Source organism: Lucilia sericata, unplaced genomic scaffold, assembly GCF_015586225.1.
Source record: "Lucilia sericata isolate MDLA Ls3-8-SP2 unplaced genomic scaffold, ASM1558622v1 Contig000535F_arrow, whole genome shotgun sequence".
Lineage (NCBI taxonomy): Eukaryota > Metazoa > Arthropoda > Insecta > Diptera > Calliphoridae > Lucilia > Lucilia sericata.
This window is the reverse complement of record NW_023994545.1, coordinates 280,133-301,301: the sequence shown is the minus strand read 5'-3', so window position 1 is coordinate 301,301 and position 21,169 is coordinate 280,133. Positions and strand designations below refer to the sequence as shown.

The 21,169-nt window shown below is 27.7% G+C and overlaps 2 protein-coding genes across 2 annotated transcripts in view; both read right to left on the bottom strand.

Annotated features, from left to right (window-relative positions):
- Nucleotides 1-7,285: 7,285 nt before the first annotated feature.
- LOC119605934 (odorant receptor 85b-like) lies at nucleotides 7,286-11,691 on the bottom strand (the record flags this gene model as incomplete). The annotated part of the gene is made up of 4 exons (XM_037959286.1): nucleotides 7,286-7,345; nucleotides 10,423-10,578; nucleotides 10,639-10,840; nucleotides 10,904-11,691. Coding segments are annotated over 4 exons (1,206 nt in total), but the record flags the coding sequence as incomplete, so codon positions are not given.
- A 3,810-nt stretch (nucleotides 11,692-15,501) lies between these two features.
- The window catches only part of LOC119605931, a 148,141-nt gene continuing 142,473 nt past the window's right edge, over nucleotides 15,502-21,169 (bottom strand). Inside the window, 9 exon segments of the mRNA XM_037959283.1 lie at nucleotides 15,502-15,561; nucleotides 15,626-15,781; nucleotides 15,838-16,039; nucleotides 16,095-16,922; nucleotides 18,786-18,829; nucleotides 18,909-19,064; nucleotides 19,128-19,286; nucleotides 19,288-19,330; nucleotides 19,391-20,132. Coding sequence (XP_037815211.1) covers nucleotides 15,502-15,561; nucleotides 15,626-15,781; nucleotides 15,838-16,039; nucleotides 16,095-16,922; nucleotides 18,786-18,829; nucleotides 18,909-19,064; nucleotides 19,128-19,286; nucleotides 19,288-19,330; nucleotides 19,391-20,132 — 2,390 coding nt within the window.

The window sequence follows — 21,169 nt, the reverse complement described above, 5'->3', positions numbered from 1 at the left end:
ACTAACTAACTAACTAACTAACTAACTACCTAACTACTAACTAACTAACTACTAACTAACTAACTAACTAACTAACTAACTAACTAACTACCTAACTAACTAACTAACTAACTAACTACTAACTAACTAACTAACTAACTAACTAACTAACTACTAACTACTAACTAACTAACTAACTAACTAACTACTAACTAACTAACTAACTAACTAACTAACTACTAACTAACTACTAACTAACTAACTAACTAACTAACTAACTAACTAACTAACTAACTAACTAACTAACTACTAACTAACTAACTAACTAACTACTAACTAACTAACTAACTAACTAAATTCGGAATTTATAACTGCTTTAAAAAGCTCTTTTATATTTTACATAACAAGTCTTTTTATAAAAAAAGCTTTTTCGTGAAAAACCTCTCTAGATTTCGTTACTTGTAAATTTAGTTTATTTTACCCTTTCACGCACAAATTAAACTGCTGCACTTTTTACGGACTACAAACTTCACTACATACTTTATTTTGACGTATATTGATCATTTTTGATGAAAAATTATATATTATATAGTTAACTTAGTTAACTAACTAACTAACTAACTAACTAACTACTAACTAACTAACTAACTAACTAACTAAACTAACTAACTAACTAACTAACTAACTAACTAACTAACTAACTAACTAACTAACTAACTAACTACTAACTAACTAACTAACTAACTAACTACTAACTAACTAACTAACTAACTAACTAACTAACTAATTAACTAACTAACTAACTAACTAACTAACTAACTAACCTACTAACTAAACTACCTAACTAACTAACTAACTAACTACTAACTAACTAACTAACTAACTAACTAACTAACTAACTAACTACTAACTAACTAACTAACTAACTAACTAACTAACTAACTACTAACTAACTAACACTAACTAACTAACTAACTAACTAACTAACTAACTAACTACTAACTACTAACTACTAACTACTAACTAACTTAACTAACTAACTACTAACTAACTAACTAACTAACTACTACTAACTAACTAACTACTAACTAACTAACTAACTAACTAACTAACTAACTAACTAACTACTAACTAACTAACTAACTAACTAAACTAACTAACTAACTACTACTACTAACTAACTAACTAACTACTAACTAACTACTAACTAACAACTAACTAACTAACTAACTAACTAACTAACTAACTAACTAACTAACTAACTAACTACTAACTAACTAACTAACTACTAACTACTAACGAACTAACTAACTAACTAACTACTACTGACGAACTAACTAACTAACTAACTAAATTCGGAATTTATAACTGCTTTAAAAAAAGCTCTTTTATATTTTTACATAACAAGTCTTTTTATAAAAAAAGCTTTTTCGTGAAAAACCTCTCTAGATTTCGTTACTTGTAAATTTAGTTTTATTTAACCCTTCACGCACAAAAATTAAACTGCTGCACTTTTTACGGCTACATAACTTCACTACATAACTTTATTTTGACGTATATTGATCATTTTGATGAAAAATTATATCAAATTCTAAAAAAGAAGTTTTCTTTGGAAATAAACCATTTACCGTAGCTGTGAACTCAAATTACGATCTAAGGAGTCGAGAAAATGTAAAAAAATCTTGGGACAAAACCGGTGAAAGAGTTAAATATCAAGATTCTATAATTATTTTTTACTTTCTTAAAGATTATAAAACTTAACATTCATTATAAATAAATTTTATTCTAATTTCTATTTTTAAAGTTTCACTTATTTTAAATTACTAAAACTCTTTCACACTCACTAAATTTAGTTATAAAAAAAATGTCTTTATTAAATTTTCATTTTACACACGTGTATTTGTATACAAAATTAAATGATTGAAAGTGTAAAAAAATAATTTTCAATATATGTACAATTTATTGTATATTTTAAGTTTTTTTTTGTAACAAAATAAATTGACCATCAATTTCAGAATTGACTAATTGAAAACGAGCTGCTTGTTTTACATGCAAATCGTTTAATATCTGTCATATGAACATAAAATTGGCTGGTAATATTATAGGAAAAAAAAATTTTGAATGGAATTGGGGGAAAAAAGCTTAAATACAACATATGTATATGTAGTTAAAAATACGAGAAGAAAGAACAAAAAACAAATTGTGTAAATAAACACAATAAATTTTTGTAAATAAATAGTATATACAAGTTTAAAAAAATAGGCGAACAAATTTTTAAAAAATATATAAAAATTAACAAAGGAAGGAAAGCTTAGGAAATTAATTAAACAAATTATTTAAATTTTGGAAAAATTTGATTTTTAATGAAAATAAAATAACAAAGTGTATGAATAATATTTTTGGTGGGATTGTTACACAATATGTATCTTCAAGATTTTAAATAAAAAAGCTTCAAAAGCTTTTTTTTCGTAAAAAAGATCTAAAAGTTTTTTAATATAAAAAGCTTCAAAAGCTGTATTACATAAAAAGCTCTAAAAGCATTTTATATCAAAAGCTCATAAGCTTTTTAACATCAAAAGCTGATAATGCTTTTTAAGATCAAAAGCTTTTTTTACATGAGAAGCTCAAAAAGCTTTTTACATAAAAAGCTCAAAAAGCTCAAAAGCTCTTTTTACATAAAAAGCTCAAAAAGCTCTTTTTCGAAAAAGCCCAAAATACTTTTTTAAGTAAAAACTCAAAACATTTTTTACATAAAAAGCTCAAAACTTTTTAACATGAAAAGCTCAAAAAGTTTTTTTACATGTAAAGCTCAAACAGCTTTTTTACATGAAAAGCTTTAAAGATTAATTTAGAAATTTAAATTTATTTTGTATAACCTTCCCATTGTTTTTCTTAGCAACAAATTCTGCTTAATTTCAAATAGATTTTTTTTTTTCGAAAATACATTTTATTAATTCACTTTTGCTAAAACATAAAATGTAAAACTAAAAAAAAGCTATCCAATGTATGTAAACAAATTTAATTTGTTTTTCTCCGTTTTCTACACACAAGCAATTTTATTTTATTTACTCATCACTTTGGTCATCATATTGAGCTACACTCACACACCTTAACACACATATACATTTTACAGGAACATTTTCAGTTTGGCATTATATAGCAGTTTAGTTAAATTGCAACAACAGCAGCTAAAATAACAGAAAAAAATGTAAAAAATTGTGGGAAAAATCTCTCTATGGATTAAAATTTATTAACACATCAGAAAATACATTTTAGTTCTATAACACATTTATCATATTCACTCAACACACACGTGTGCAGTGCTGCAGGAATAATACTAAATTTAGTTGTGTACCATATTTTTTTTTGTTGTCCAAATCCACTGCATAAATGTGTCAGAAATTTGGTTTTCTTTTTTTTTTTTTGCTTTGAGTTCTTTTAACTTTTTAATCAAATATTATATAGAAAACATATTGATAAAATTAAATCCAACTGCTGCAGCGTATAGCAGCTGGCTGACAGTCAGTCAGGAAGTTTTTAAATCGATCGTAGTTTGTTTTTGGGTGAAACGTGATTTTGTTGATTAAAAAGGTATTTGGCAAAATTGTGTGTATTTAGCTTATTTTTGTTTTTTTCTGCAATAATTTTCTACAAAAAGTTAAAATCAATAAAATTTATTAATCAAATATGATGTTTTTACATTTCATGCTGGACGTGTGAAAGATTATTTTAAAAGCTCTCACAACATTTATTTATAAAAAGATTTTCTTTAAACTGGTTCTTTATAAGTAAGAAAAAGCTTTTTGTTTTAATAAGGTAAATAAAATTTTAAGATTTTTTTAAATCTAAAGAGGGATACAACCTTTAAGACATGCAACTCGAAATTCTTGTTATTCTGTAAAGCGTTTCTACTAATGAATCTCAGTAAGCTTTAAAAGCCTTTTTTACGTAAAAAGCTCGAAATGCGTTTTTACATAAAAAGCTCTAAATACTTTTTTAACATAAAAAGCACTGAAGTCTCTTTTACATAAAAAGCGGTAAAGGTTTTGTTACATTAAAAGCTCTAATGGTTCTGTTACTTAAAAAGTTTTCACAAATTTTTTATATTTACATATAAAGGTTAAAAGCTTTACTACAAAAAATGCTTCGGAAACTTTCCAACATAAAAGCTTTTATAGAAAGCTTTAAAAGCTTTTTTACATAAAAATCCCTAAAGGCTTTTTAAAGCTCTGAAGGTTTTTTTTACATAAAAAGCTCTAAAGGTTTTGTTACATAAAAAGCTCTAAAAGCTCTAAAGGCTTTTTTACCGAAAAAGTTTTAACATATTTTTTATATAAAAAGCTACAACACTTGTTTTACATAAAAAGCTACACAAGCTTCAGAAACTTTTGAACGTTAAAAGCTTTTATAGAAAGCTTCAACAACTTTTTTTACGTAAAAAGCTCTGAAGGTTTTTTTTTACATAAAAAGCTCTAAAGTTTTTTTTTTACCTTAAAATCTGTAAAGTCTTTTTTACCAGAAAGGTTCTAACAGATTTTTCACGTAAAAGCTACAACACTTTTTTACATAAAAAGCTCCAAAAGCTTTACTGCAAAAAATGCTCCAGAAACTGTTCAACACAAAAAGCTTTTTAAAACATTTTTTTACATACAAGACTCAAAAAGCATGTTCACAACAAAAGCTCAGAAAGTTTTTTCATCTAAAAAGATCAAACAACTTTTCAACATAAAAAGCTTGTAAAAATATCAAAATGTCTTTTACATAAAAAACTGTAAGTTTCTTCATATAAAAAGCTTCTCAACATAAAAGACGCAAAAAGCTCTTTAACATTAAATGCTCAAAAGGTTTTTATAACATAAAAAATATTATAAAACTGTTAAAGCTTTTTATAAACAAATTTTTTCGTTAAAAGGATTTTTTACATAAAACACTCAAAAAGCCTGTTCACAACAAAAGTTCAATAAGTTGTTTCATACTGAAAGCTCAAACAACTTTTCCGCATATAAAGCTTGTCTACCTAAAAAGATCAAAAAAAGTTTTGAAAAGCTGTAAATCTAAAAAAGCTTTTCAACCTAAAAGACTCAAAAAAGCTCTTTAACATGAAAAGCTCAAAAAGTTTTTTTTTACATTTCATAAACAAGTTTTCTTCGTTAAAAGGATTTTTTTCTCAAAAAAAGCTTTTTGAGTCTTGTATGTAACAAGACTAAAAAAATTTGTTCAGAATAAAAGCTCAAAAAGTTGATTCACAAAAAAAGCTTGAACAACTTTTCCACATAAAAAGCTTGTCTACCTAAAAAGATCAAAAAGTTTGTGAAAAGCTTAAAATGTTTGCTTTTTTTAATAAAAAACACTGTAAATATAAAAAAGTTTATTCATAAAAAAGCTTCTCAACCTAAAAGACTCAAAAAAGCTCTTTTAACATGAAAAGCTCAAAAAGTTGTTTTTTACATAAAAAATACTATAAAACTACTACAGCTTTCTAATAACGCATTTTCTTTGTTAAAAGGAATTTTTTCCAAAACTCGCAGACTTTAAGCTTTTAAAAAGACTTAAAGTGAACATTCAAATTTTAACAATTTAACTTAAAACCCATTTACACTTATAGCCAATGCACTTTCACTAGTACGTCTCTACCCACTTCTTGTCACACAATCAACATTGTAATAACAAACACTTCATAATTGCTGCTACAACTAACAATTTTGTTGCTGTTACTTATAAATTGTAATTGTTATTGTTGCTACTGCTAGAAATATGAAAAGTTGTGAACAAAAAAAAAAAAAAAAAAAAAAAAACTACATTTTAAAATAGAACAAGTAAATGTTGACATGAATAAATGTTAAGTCCTTTATAGCATTTTCATTTTTTTTTCATATCTTTATTTTCCATTTTATTCTAGTGAAACAATAAAATTTAATTTTTCTTCTACATGTTTGTTTAACTTAAGTTTTGTAAGGTTGTTGTTTCTAAATGGAGAAAATAATAAGTTTAGAAAATAAAAATGTGATTTTAACAAGAAAATTGTAAAAAGATTGTAAAAGTAATACTAAAAACAAATACTAAATGAAACTTAAAAAAGAGGTTACCTAAGCGTATGAGTAATTTTAATTAAGATGTTGTTGAACAATTTTCCATTATAATTCGATTAAAAAAGGATATAGAGAACTAATTTAAAAAAGCAATTGATAGAGTATAATGAAGGATATTGTTTAAGTATTAAATATATATATAAATAAATTAAATGTAAAGTAATTATGTTAGACAATTGAAAGTGTAAGCGGGTATGAGATCTGATAAAGGGAAAGCTCTCAAAAAGCTTTAATTGAAGTGCTGCTAAATTGCAAAAAATAATTATTCAAAATAAAATTTCTATTAGAATAGTACAACGTTGCGTATGATTATTATCAATTCTGATAATTTAATATATTTTTCGTTATATTGGAATAGTACAACTATGCGTATGATTGTTATTAATTATTTCATTTATTATAAACTTTACTTAATAACTTCTAAACAAATGGTCTTAAACGACCTAATAATGATATTATTTAGCAAATTAGTTTTTCTTAACTCTATTAAAACATTACAACTATACATATGATTAATAATTATGTGATTTTCATATATTTTACTTTAAAACAATTGATTTTGAGTATAAAAGAACTATAAAATTTTAACACATTAAACTACTTAAATTACAAATAAGCTTTTCACATTATAATTTATTAAAGTAATTTATAATTTTATACAACTGGACGTATGATTATTGATAATTTTAAGGTTTTCGTACTTTTCTTAACTAATAGAACTTAATTATTGAGAACAATTGATTCTAAATAAGCAACTTTAATTAGATTTCAATGGCAAAATAATAAGCTCTTTAAATGATAAGGAAATTATACCAGATTATATGTATATATGATTATTAATAATTTTGAGGTTTTCATATATTTTTCTTTAAAACTTGAATATAATAAATACTAAGTGAAAAAGAGTTAATGGATTTTAAAACTAATAAAATTAGTCATTTAATCCATTAGGAAATTGTTCAAAATTTCACTTGTTTTTAAGAAAATTTAAATCTTATTGCAATGGTACAACTGTGCGTATGATTATTTCCAATTATGAGTTTACGTACATTTTTCTTTGTAACTTTACAACTATTTATCCTAAACTAAAACTTTTTTAATGTAATTTTAAAGCTTTCACAATAAACTATTTAAATCATAAAAAACTATTTAAAAAAGTGTTAGACAAACTGCTAAAACTTAAGTCATGCATTAAGTACATTTTTAAGTATTAAAAATTATTTTTTTACATACATAGTCCTTAGTAGAGTGAAAAATTTATAAGATATCTGGATGAGCTAAAAGAAAATAAAGAGTTAATATAAATAAATAAAAAAAGAGCCACAATTGTTTCAAATATTGATAAAGTAACAGAATCTGTGGATTTTTTCCCTTTAGCAACTTGTCTTGATGTCTGTAAGGAACAATTGTTTCAATTATGAAAAAGTAACAGAATCTGTGAATTTTTTCCTCTAGCAACTTGTCTTGATGTCTGTAAGGCAGTATCAGTTGTTGTGAAATTGCAGTGTAGTCAATGTCTAGTCTGTAGTTTATCTTACAGTCTAGTTTATAGTCTAGTCTATAGTATATTCTATAGTTTAGTCTGTAGTATAGTTTAGTGTATAGTATAGTCTAGTCTATAGTCTATTCTCTAGACTAGTCTATAGTTTAGTCTGTAGTATAGTCTATAGTCTAGTCAATCGTCTAATATTTAGACTAGACTATAGTATATTTTCTAGACTAGTCTATAGTCTATTCTCTAGACTAAACTAGTCTTGTGTCTAGTCTATAGTCTAGAGCCTAGTTTAAAGCCAAGTTTATAGTCTAGTCTATAGTCTATTCTCTAGACTAGTCTATAGTATATTCTATAGTTTAGTCTGTAGTATAGTCTATAGTATAGTCTACCGTCTTGTCTCTAGAATAGACTATAATCTAGTCTCTAGACTAGTCTATAGTCTATTCTTTAGACCAGTCTACAGTCTATTCTCTAGACTAGTCTAAAGCCTAGTCTATAGTCTAGTCTATAGTCTGGTCTCTAGTCTAGTCCATAGTTTAGTCTATAGTCTAGTCTATAGTCTAGTTAATAGTCTAGTCTATAGTCTAGTATATAGTCTAGTCTATAGTCTATTATATAGTCTAGTCTATAGTCTAGTCTATAGTTTAATCTATAGTCTATAGTCTATAGTCTAGTCTATAGTCTAGTCTATAGTCTAGTCTATAGTCTAGTCTATAGTCTAGTCTATAGTCTAGTCTATAGTCTAGTCTATAGTCTAGTCTATAGTCTAGTCTATAGTCTAGTCTATAGTCTAGTCTATAGTCTAGTCTATAGTCTAGTCTATAGTCTAGTCTATAGTCTAGTCTATAGTCTAGTCTATAGTCTAGTCTATAGTCTAGTCTATAGTCTAGTCTATAGTCTAGTCTATAGTCTAGTCTATAGTCTAGTCTATAGTCTAGTCTATAGTCTAGTCTATAGTCTAGTCTATAGTCTAGTCTATAGTCTAGTCTATAGTCTAGTCTATAGTCTAGTCTATAGTCTAGTCTATAGTCTAGTCTATAGTCTAGTCTATAGTCTAGTCTATAGTCTAGTCTATAGTCTAGTCTATAGTCTAGTCTATAGTCTAGTCTATAGTCTAGTCTATAGTCTAGTCTATAGTCTAGTCTATAGTCTAGTCTATAGTCTAGTCTATAGTCTAGTCTATAGTCTAGTCCTATAGTCTAGTCTATAGTCTAGTCTATAGTCTAGTCTATAGTCTAGTCTATAGTCTAGTCTATAGTCTAGTCTATAGTCTAGTCTATTAGGTCTAGTCTATAGTCTAGTCTCTAGTTCTATCTAGTCTAGTCTATGTCTAAGTCTAGTTAGTCTAGTCTAGTCTAGTCTTAGTCTAGTCTAGTCTAGTCTAGTACTAGTCTAGTCTAGTCTAGTCTAGTCAGTCTAGTATAGTCTAGTTCTATCGTCTCGTCTAGTCTAGTATAGTCTAGGTCTAGTCTATAGTCTAGTCTAGTTCTAGTATAGTCTTATAGTCTAGTCTAGTTCTAGTCTAGTCTATTAGTCTAGCTCTAGTCTATAGTCTATAGTCTATAGTCTATAGTCTATAGTCTATAGTCTATAGTCTATAGTCTATAGTCTATAGTCTATAGTCTATAGTCTATAGTCTATAGTTCTAGTCTAGTCTAGTCTAGTCTAGTCTATAGTCTATTAGTCTATAGTCTATCTAGTCTATAGTCTAGTCTAGTCTGTCATAGTCTAGTCTAGTCTAGTCTATAGTTATAGTCTATAGTCTATAGTCTAGTCTAGTCTAGTCTAGTCTAGTCTAGTCTAGTCTAGTCTAGTCTAGTCTAGTCTAGTCTAGTCTAGTCTAGTCTAGTCTAGTAGTCTAGTCTAGTCTAGTCTAGTCTAGTCTAGTCTAGTCTAGTCTAGTCTAGTCTAGTCTAGTCTAGTCTAGTCTAGTCTAGTCTAGTCTAGTCTAGTCTAGTCTAGTCTAGTCTAGTCTAGTCTAGCCTAGTCTAGTCTAGTCTAGTCTAGTCTAGTCTAGTCTAGTCTAGTCTATAGTCTAGTCTAGTCTAGTCTAGTCTAGTCTAGTCTAGTCTAGTCTAGTCTAGTCTAGTCTATAGTCTAGTCTAGTCTAGTCTATAGTCTAGTCTATAGTCTAGTCTAGTCTAGTCTAGTCTAGTCTAGTCTAGTCTAGTCTAGTCTAGTCTAGTCTAGTCTAGTCTAGTCTAGTCTAGTCTAGTCTAGTCTAGTCCAGTCTAGTCTATAGTCTAGTCTATAATCTAGTCTATAGTCTAGTCTATAGTCTAGTCTATTGTCTAGTCTATAGTCTAGTCTGTAGTCTAGTCTATAGTCTAGTCTATGATCTAGTCTATAGTCTAGTCTATAGTCTAGTCTATAGTCTAGTCTATAGTCTAGTCTATAGTATAGTCTATAGTCTAGTCTATAGTCTAGTCTATAGTCTAGTCTAGTCTAGTCTATAGTCTAGTCTATAGTCTAGTCTATAGTCTAGTCTATAGTATAGTCTATAGTCTAGTCTCTAGTCTAGTCTATAGTCTAGTCTATAGTCTAGTCTAGTCTAGTCTAGTCTAGTCTAGTCTAGTCTAGTCTAGTCTAGTCTAGTCTAGTCTAGTCTAGTCTAGTCTAGTCTAGTCTAGTCTAGTCTAGTCTAGTCTAGTCTAGTCTAGTCTAGTCTAGTCTAGTCTAGTCTAGTCTATAGTCTAGTCTATAGTCTAGTCTATAGTCTAGTCTATAGTCTAGTCTATAGTCTAGTCTATAGTCTAGTCTATAGTCTAGTCTATAGTCTAGTCTATAGTCTAGTCTATAGTCTAGTCTATAGTCTATAGTCTATAGTTTTTTTATTTCTGTTTCTGTTTGATTCCTTACCTGTGTCATGGTTTCTCTTGATATTAAAACCATATCGGTAGCCTTCAGCTGGGCTGGTTTTTGAGCTCGCGCAGTAATTAAAACTAACATTTTCTGATAACGTACATCAGCAGTGGGCCAGTTCTGATTATAAACAGCTTTGGCCACTTTGACACTCTATAAAAAAAAATTTATGAAATTTTACGTTTCTATTAAAATGCAACGAGTTATGCTTACCGAATCAATTAGCTCTTGACCATAATAACATATAAGATAAATTTGAGCTATAGAAATGGCCAAAAATAGACTCAGTTTCAACAAAGTCTCCGGCGTGGCACCGATAGTCATTTGAAAGCCCAGAAAGCAAATCACAAAAGATGAAGCAATAAAGTTAAGTAAAATGGGCAGACCAAAAATATTGTTCATTTGGTAGGATAAACTAAAAGAAAAAAATTAAAAATATAAAATTGTACCTTTATGTTTCCGGGTGTAATTCACTTACTCCAACAAATAGGAATGATATTGTATCATATTAATTAAAAATTCCATGTCCTGTTTGAAGGCAGTTTCCCTTTTCACTCCTTTTTCCAATAACTTGGGTTTATACTCCTCTATAGTTCTGGTTAGAAAATCATAATGCATTATCATTTGAGTGGCACAACTACTCAATAATAAATCTCCCGATATTTGGCCGGCGGCTGAAGTATAACCAGCAAAATCTTGTGACACATATAAAACATAGTAAGACCAATGATCTGACCAATCCCAAGGAGTATACATAAAATAAGGTAAAATCTTTTCAATTTGGCGTATTTGCAACCATTTTTCATAGATAAGAAATTGTGTAACCGTAAAGAGATTATAAGTCCAAATGGCAATCATATAGATGAGCGAAAATCCTATAGTAATGCGAGTACACTGAGACAAATAGTAGTGTAGATTGTAATTCTTTTGCTGTTGCGTGTCCTCGGGGAATATGTACTTTAAGTTATTTAGCAGTTTGGTTAACTCCGCTTTCTTACGCCAAACAAATAACATTTTAAAATTACCCACTACCACAAAACCAATATACGATAGAGTCATGGTGGCTTCTAGGAATTTAGTTTTATTCACAATGGCTAAAATCACATAAACAACTTCCAGACATAAAACATAATTCATATTTATAATGCTGGCGTAAAAAATAAACGAAGCCAATAGAGTTTTAAACAAGGTGAGCTTTTCCGTTTTCACAAAAACCATGCCAGTGGAGGTATAGAAAAAATTGGCTAATTTGAAAAAATCTTCAAATTTAGCTGAGAAAATTTTCATTTTTTTTTGTAATGTTTAATTATTCTTACGAAATTTTAACTTAACTTTACGAAAGCAGCCGTCAGACTGAAAATTTTAAAATTTTCTCATATGAAGTTAACTTAGTTTTTTTAGGTGGAAATCTATGAAGGTTGAACCATTATTTCCGCTTTAAATATTAAATGTGTACTGTCCACGCCCAGGAACCGTAATACTTTATGAATATTTCATATTAGTCCAAATTTAACAATACTAAGTAAATTTCCAGAAATCAAATATTTATTAGCTTTTTTTTCTCTAATTTAATATAAAAAATCTATTATCTCTTTTTAATTTAGTAAAATAAATGTTCTTTATTGAAATTTGTCATTGGAAAACCACTCAATTTAATCATATCAGGAAGTCCGTTAGCTATTGAGCGTTATAAAATATAAGTCACTCTTTCATTTTAAGAAAAAAAAAAAAAACTCATTTCCCTTAAGTGTTACTCAATAAATACTAAATTTTAAATTACTCTAACGTATGAGTGATATTATTACCCTGGAAACTGATGTGCGTATACTTTATGTCTTAGAATTCTTTGAAATCAGTGAGAACAGAATTTTACTAAGCGGAAAGTAAAAGAAATTTTCCAACTTTAGGAAATTTTGTGATATTTATAGAAAATTTTTTTAATTTTTTTTTTGTAAATTTATATAGATTTTCTTAAAAAACAAATTTTCCTATAAGGGAACTTTACAGAATTTTGTGAAAATTAAAATAAAAAGTTATATAAAATTGCCTCAAAACTAAATTTCCTTTTTAGGAAAATTTTTTTACATAAGGAAACTTCTCGAAATTTTATGAAATTTGGTGTAAAACGTTATATAAATTTCCTTAAAAACAAAATTTCCCTAGAAAAGGAAATTTTTTTACATAAGGGAAATTTTGGAAATTTTATGAAATTAGCATAAAACAATTAAATATATATACAAAATATAAAAATTTTCCTTAAAATCTAAATTTCCTTTTTAGGGAATTTTTTTTACATAAGGGAAATTTTCGAAATTTTATGGAATTTGCCTAAAACAATTTATACTTGTTTGAAATCTATAAAAAGTTACATAAAATTCCTTTAAAACAAAATTTCCCAAAAGAGGGAAATTTTTTTACATAAGGGAAATTTTAGAAATTTTGTGAAATTTGCATAAAACAATTAATACTTTTTTGAAATCTATATAAAAACTATTAAATTTTCCTTAAAATCTAAATTTCCCTTTTAGGGAATTTTTTTTAAATACGGGAAATTTTCAAAATTTTATGAAATTTGCCTAAAACAATTAATACTTATTTGAAATCTATAAAAAGTTATATAAATTTCTTTAAAAACTAAATTTCCCTAAAAAGAAAATTTTTTTACTTAAGGGAAATTTTGAAAATTTTATGAAATTTGCCTAAAAGAATTAATACTTGTTTGAAATCTATAAAAAGTTATATAAATTTCCTTATAAACAAAATTTCCTTAGAAAAGGAAATTTTTTTACATAAGAGAAATTTTCAAAATTTTATTAAATTTGCCTAAAACAATTAATACTTGTTTGAAATCTATAAAAAGTTTTATAAATTTCCTTAAAAACAAATTTCCCTAAAAAGGAAATCTTTTTACTTAAGGGAAATTTTGAAAATTTTATGAAATTTGCCTAAAACCATTAATACATGTTTGAAATCTATATAAAAAATATAAAAATTTTCCTTAAAATCCCTAAAAGGGATTTTTTTTTTACATAAAAGAAATTTTTGAAATTTTGTAAAATTAATAATAAAATTAATACAATTAATACTTGTTTGAAATCTATATAAATTTGCTTAAAAACTAAATTTCCTTTTTAGGGAAATTTTTTTACATAAGGGAAATTTTCGAAATTTGCATAAAACAATAAATATTTGTTTGAAATCTATAAAAAGTTATATAAATTTCCTTAAAAACTAAATTTCCCTAAAAAGGGAATTTTTTAACATAAGGGAAATTTACGAAATTTTATGAAATTTGCCAAAACAATTAATACTTGTTTGAAATCTATAAAAATTAATACAAAACTCCTTTAAAACCAAATTTCCCCAAAAAGAAATTTTTTTAAAATTAGGGAAATTTTCGAAATTTTGTATATAACATTTTTAATTTTGTAAAATTTTCAATAAACATTTAGTTTTTGTTGTAAAACCATAAAATTTTATATACCTTTTCTTTCAATCAAAAATTCCCTAAAAAAGAGCAATTTTTTTAAAAAAGGACAATTTTCCAAATTTATCAAGCATTTGAAAATTTATCTAAAGTTATGCAAATTTCATTTTAAAGAAATTTTTTTACATGATGGATAATTTCAAAATTTCAAGAAATTTATATTCAAATTTTCTTTAAAACAAAATTTCCCCAAAAAGGGATTTCTTTTACACACGGGAAAATTTAAAATTTAGTGATATGTATTTATATAAAAAATTTATAAAAAAAATAATTTGCTCCTCCTTAATTAAGGTAAATTTGAAAAAAAATTTTTAATGTTAAGAATTTAGTTATTACTTGTCAGACTTTTTTATAGACCGAGAGACCGAGATCTTCACTGCAATATGTACTATATACTGACTGTAGTCCTGGTTATAGCTCTGGCTATAGACTGAACTATAAATTATATTCTCGACTATAATATTCGCTGTAGTCTTGACTATGATCTGCGCTAACTTATTGACTACAATTTCCACTATAGCCAAGTTCAAACTATAGTCAAGACTATAGTGTTAAAACTACAAGGCCTTGACTATAGTTTGACCTCAAATCTGAACTGCTGTCTGGGCTATGGAGTGGACACTATTCTGAACTATAGTCTGAATTATAATTTTAATATAGTCTGAACTGTAGTCTTGGTTATAAGTAGTCTGTTTTATAGTCTTGACTATAAAATTTGTCATAAGCTGTAGTTTAAACTACAAGGCCTTGACTATAGTTTGACCTCAAATCTGAACTGCTGTGTGGGCTATGGAGTGGACACTATTCTGAACTATAGTCTGAATTATAATTTTAATATAGTCTGAACTGTAGTTTTGGTTATAAGTAGTCTGTTTTATAGTCTTGACTATAAAATTTGTCATAAGCTGTAGTTTAAATATGACAATAGTCAAGACTACATTCTGGACAATAATCTTGTCTAGTTCAAACTATAGTCAAGACGCTATTGCTATGGTATTGGCTATAGACATGACTTCTCATTATAGACTAAACTGTCACCAAATAAATTTCATAAAAATATGCCTCGACTATAGTCTGGCCTCCGGTAGGTTAGTGGTTAGTGTTCTAGTCTGGTAGACCGAAGGTGGTGGGTTCGATTCCCACCTGAGGCACTGGTTAAGGAGCGCACAACAGGCCCGATAGAGGCCTAGGTGTATTTCTTCGGATTTGATGTATATGTACATCCTCCTTTCAAACTAACTAACTAATAGTCTGGACTATAAACAGGACTATAGTATTGACAATAGTATGGACTTTAGCGTTGACTATAGTCTTGACTCTAGCATTGATTATAGTCTTAACTAAAGCCTTGGCAATAGTCTTGGCAACTATATTCTAATGACTATTGCCCTAAATATAGTCTTGGCTTTAATTTGGACTATAGTCCAAACAATAGTTTTAACTATAGTCATGACAATAGTCCAGACTATAGACTAAAGTGTCACTAACAAAATTCCATAAAAATATACTTAGGTCATTATTCTTTATAAGTAAATTTTTTTATTTATTTTAAACTTTATAATTATTGCTATTTAATTTATATATTTTATTCATTTCTTAACATACATGGTCCTAAGTAAAGCGAAAAATTTATAAGATATTTGCATGATCTGTGGAATGAAAAATAAACTTTAAGAAAATATTTATATTTTGATTAAAATTCAAATATCTAACCTCTGTCATGGTGCCTCTCGAAACCAAAACAAATGAGGTAGCCTTTAGAATAGCAGGTTTTTGAGCACGTTCAGCTATTAATATCAACATTTTCTGATAGCGTATATCGGCAGCAATCCAATTTTGATTATAAACAGCTCTAGCTATATTGGTGCTCTGTAGGAAGAAAATACATTAAATAATGTTTTAAGTTTTTAACCTAGAAATCTTACCGAATCTATTAAATTTTGACCATAATGACAAATCAAATACACCTGAGCTATAGAGGAAAATAGAAATAAAAGTAATTTTACTATAGTGTCAGGTGTAGCTCCTATGGTCACTTGAAACCCCACAAAGCAAATGACAAACGAAGAGGTGGCAAAGTTTAAAAGTAAAGGTTTGCCAAAGACATTATTCAATTGGTCAGATAAACTAAAAGGAAATAAAATTTTACTTGATAATATAAAAGAACAGTTTTACAACTTACTCTAGTAGATTTGTATGATATTGTATCATTTCCTTTAAGAAATCCATATCCTGAGCATAACCTTTCTCTTCATTTATACCCTTTAAACCACGCTTCACCTCATAGCTGGCAAGTTTGTAAGAGGCATAATCATAATGCATAATCAATTGTGTGGCAAAGGCGGTGAGCATTAAATCACCCGATATTTGTCCAGCTGCCGAGGTATAACCCGCAAAATCTTGTGACGCATAGAGTAAATAATACGACCAATGATTATTCCAATTCCAGGGTATATACATAAAATATGGCAACGTTTGACCCACTTCACGTATATTCAACCATAATTCATATACCAAATACTGTATGATACTGAAAAGATTATAAGTCCATATCAGAATCATATAAAGACCGGAAAAACTCAGCGTTATGCGGGAACATTGTTTTAAATAATGCGGCATATTGTACTCTGCCTGCAGTTCTGGCGTATTGGGAAATATCTGCTGCAAACCATTGACGAATTTAGTTAAATCTTTTTTACTCTTATACACAAAGAACATTTTAAAACTTCCCACTAACACAAAACCAATATAGGACATGGTCATGGTGGCCTCCACAAAATTTTCACCTTTCACCAAAGCCATTATTACATATAATATTTCGCTAAACAGCACGTAATTCATATTAATGACACCTGAGTAAAATATCACTGCTGCCATAAGATTGTTGTTGCCTTTCGAAGCATCCTCTTTGATATATGGTTGAATACCAATGGTGGTGTAAAAGAAATTGGCCAATTTCATAAAATCGTCGAAAGTGGCTAGCTTCATGGTACGTGTGGTAGCAGTTGTCCTCTTTGCATGAACTGTTTTTAGAAACTAAACTTATTTCTAATCTGTACATTCACTTTTATTTCCTGTTGTTTGTTAGTTTTTTTCTATGATTTCCTTTGAAGTTTCTCTTTAAATATTAAAATGTAACGAACATTTCATATATTTAATAGTAGTTATTAGTTATAGAGGGTAGTGACTTTATTACCATTGTTAAAATCCAATGTTGTAAAACAAATTCTTTTGTTGTGATAAAAGGGTAAATTGTAGGGTTTTCGTGGATGTAGATAATTCAAGGGAAAATTTTAAAATAGTAATACAAGTATGATAACTAACTAACTAACTAACTAACTAACTAACTAACTAACTAACTAACTAACTAACTAACTAACTAACTAACTAACTAACTAACTAACTAACTAACTAACTAACTAACTAACTAACTAACTAACTAACTAACTACTAACTAACTAACTAACTAACTAACTAACTAACTAACTAACTAACTAACTAACTAACTAACTAACTAACTAACTAACTAACTAACTAACTAACTAACTAACTAACTAACTAACTAACTAACTAACTAACTAACTAACTAACTAACTAACTAACTAACTACTAACTAACTAACTACTAACTAACTAACTAACTAACTAACTAACTAACTAACTAACTAACTAACTAACTAACTAACTACTAACTAACTAACTAACTAACTAACTAACTAACTAACTAACTAACTAACTAACTAACTAACTAACTAACTAACTAACTAACTAACTAACTAACTAACTACTAACTAACTAACTAACTAACTAACTAACTAACTAACTAACATAACTAACTAACTAACTAACTAACTAACTAACTAACTAACTAACTAACTAACTAACTAACTAACTAACTAACTAACTAACTAACTAACTAACTAACTAACTAACTAACTACTAACTACTAACTAACTAACTAACTAACTAACTAACTAACTAACTAACTAACTAACTAACTAACTAACTAACTACTAACTAACTAACTAACTAACTAACTAACTAACTAACTACTAACTAACTAACTAACTAACTAACTAACTAACTACTAACTAACTAACTAACTACTAACTAACTAACTAACTAACTAACTAACTAACTAACTAACTAACTAACTAACTAACTAACTAACTACTACTAACTAACTAACTAACTAACTAACTAACTAACTAACTAACTAACTAACTAACTAACTAACTAACTAACTAACTAACTAACTAACTAACTAACTAACTACTAACTAACTAACTAACTAACTAACTAACTAACTAACTACTAACTAACTAACTAACTAACTAACTAACTAACTAACTAACTACTACTAACTAACTAACTAACTAACTAACTAACTAACTAACTAACTAACTAACTAACTAACTAACTAACTAACTAACTAACTACTAACTACTAACTAACTAACTAATTGTTTGTGAAAAATTTAAAATAAATTTTTCCATTTTTTTTTTTTTAAATAAATTTTTATTGAAATATCGAGTTGTAGATGAAAATTATATTTCTAATGAAATTTTGAAATTTAGTTCAGTTCTAGTTCAGTTCTAGTTCAGTTCTAGTTCAGTTCTAGTTCAGTTCTAGTTCTGTTCTAGTTCAGTTCTAGTTCAGTTCTAGTTCTGTTCTAGTTCAGATCTAGTTCAGTTGTAGACCAACTTTGGTCCCCTGATATGTTTAAAAATTACGACATTTTTTTGAAGTTTATTTGCAAGTGTATTTTTAAATTGAAATTTATTTGCATTTATTACAACTTATTTACATGCTTGTTCATTAATTAAATTAAAATATTTAGTTTTTATATATAGTACATCTATTTGTTCGAATACATAGTCCTTAAAACCGCAAAGAATTTATACGAAATTTGCATGATCTGTAAATAAATAACGAAAATATTAACAAGTTTTCAAGTAAATTGCAATAGAGATCAGTTTAAAAGAAAATGTACTTGCCTCCGACATGGTGCCGCGCGAAACATGAACAAAGGTTGTGGCCTTTAACTGTACCGGTTTTTGAGCACGTTCTGCTATTAGAATCAGCATCTTTTGATAACGTACATCTGCCGGGATCCAATTTTGATTGTAAACAGCATGGGCTACATTGGTGCTCTTAAAGAGATGAGAGGAAGATTTTTAATAATTTATTAAACTAAAGGTTTCGCAATAACATACTGCATCTATTAGTAGTTGACCATAGTGACATATCAAATAGACTTGGGCTGCTGAGGAGAATAAAAATAAAATCAATTTGGCTACAGTTTCCGGAGTGGCGCCAATAGTAATCTGAAAGCCCACAAAACAGATAACAAAAGACGAAGTTATAAAGTTTAAAAAGCAAAGGTAGACCGAAAACATTATTGATTTGTTCGGATAAACTGTAAAAATATGAGAGAATATTTAGGTTGTCTATAAAAGAATTCAAAATATGTACTTACTCCAATAAATAGGCATGATATTTGGTCATTTTCCTTAAAAAATTCATATCTTCTTCTTGGGCTTGTGTAATACTCAGACCTCTTTTACCCACTTTACTCTGATAGTGAGCAATTGTACTGGAGAGATAATCAAAGTGCATTATCAGTTGAGTGGCACAGGCCACTAAAAATAAATCACTAGCTATTTGTCCGGCTGCCGAGGTATAACCCGCCAGATCTTGAGCTGCATATAACACATAATATGACCAATGATTGTGCCAATCCCAGGGTATATACATTAAATAAGGCAATGTTTGCTCCATCTGCTGAATGCTCAAACAACGATCATAAATTGCATATTGTACAATGCTAAAGAGATTATAAGTCCATATTAAAATCATATAAAGTAAAGAAAAGCTCATGGTTATTCTGGAACACTGCTTCAGATATTTGCGTAAGTGATATGACTCTTGCAATTCCAAGTCTTGGGGAAATATCCTCTTCAAACCATTAACAAATCTAGTTAAGGACGACTTTTGCCTCCAAACAAATAACATTTTGCAATTTCCCACTAAAACAAAACCAATGTAGGACATGGTCATGGTGGCCTCCAAAAAATTATTACCATTTACCACCGCCATTATAACAAAGACAACTTCACTTAAAAGCATTATATTCATATTGATAATGCCCACAAAAAATATGATAAGTGTTAAAAAGGATTTCCCTTTCGTATTACCCAAATCCTCATAAGGTTGTACACCTATGGTGGCGTAGAAAAAATTGGCATATTTAACAAAATCATTAAATTTTACTGCTCTTTTCATTTTCTTATTTTGCTTCCTCGAAAATCACTTTATTAAGTTTTTTTTTCTTACGTTTACTTTTGTTGACCTAACTAACGTTTTAACGCTCTAACTAGCTTTGTTGCTGCTTTTATATGAATATTTAATTATATTTGTTGTTTAGTTTTAATAATTCAATTGTTGTTATTTAAAATTCAAATTCATTTAATAATGTTTACCCACAATGATCCTGAAAAATATAGTCATTTTACTTTGTTTTGCTATAATTATACGATTTGTCCTATAATCATCATATGTGGGTTTGTTTAAAAAAATTATATCAAAATGTTTTAATTTTAAGAATTAAATTACAGTTAAAGTGAAGTGCGTGTATTCAGCATGACATTAAATATTTAAATTATAACTTATAGTTAATATTTCTATTGAAAAAATATTGAAAAAGTTTACAAAACTAAGTGGTTTTAAGGAGTTGAGCATTTTTTTAAAAAGTTTAATATCAGCAGTCAGTTTAAAAGCTAATAAACATAAGGATATTCATCAACATAAAATTAGTCTTAAATTCCAGTTAAAATTAACTGAAAGTCGTTTGCTGACTTTTACAACTTAGGATATAAAAAATATCGCTCCATAGAAGAAAGAAGAACTAATGTTGGAACAGCATTATAGCGATATTATAAAGTACCAAAGAAATAAGGGCGGGACGGGATTTTTTTTAGAAAAATAAATCATAAGTTAAAGCAAACTCGAGGGTTTTAGGTAAGTTTGAATTGAAGTTTATGCAAAGTCCTAAGAATATCCTAAGACATTCTAAGTGGAAACATCAATATCCACAATTTACCATACATCAAAATTAGACTATAGATCTTTGCCTAAAAAAGTCATACATAGACTATAAAAGTAAACATGAACACAGACATTGACGCAAATATCTATACAAACATGGACACAAACAGTGACAAACATAGACATAAACATAAACACAAATATATATACA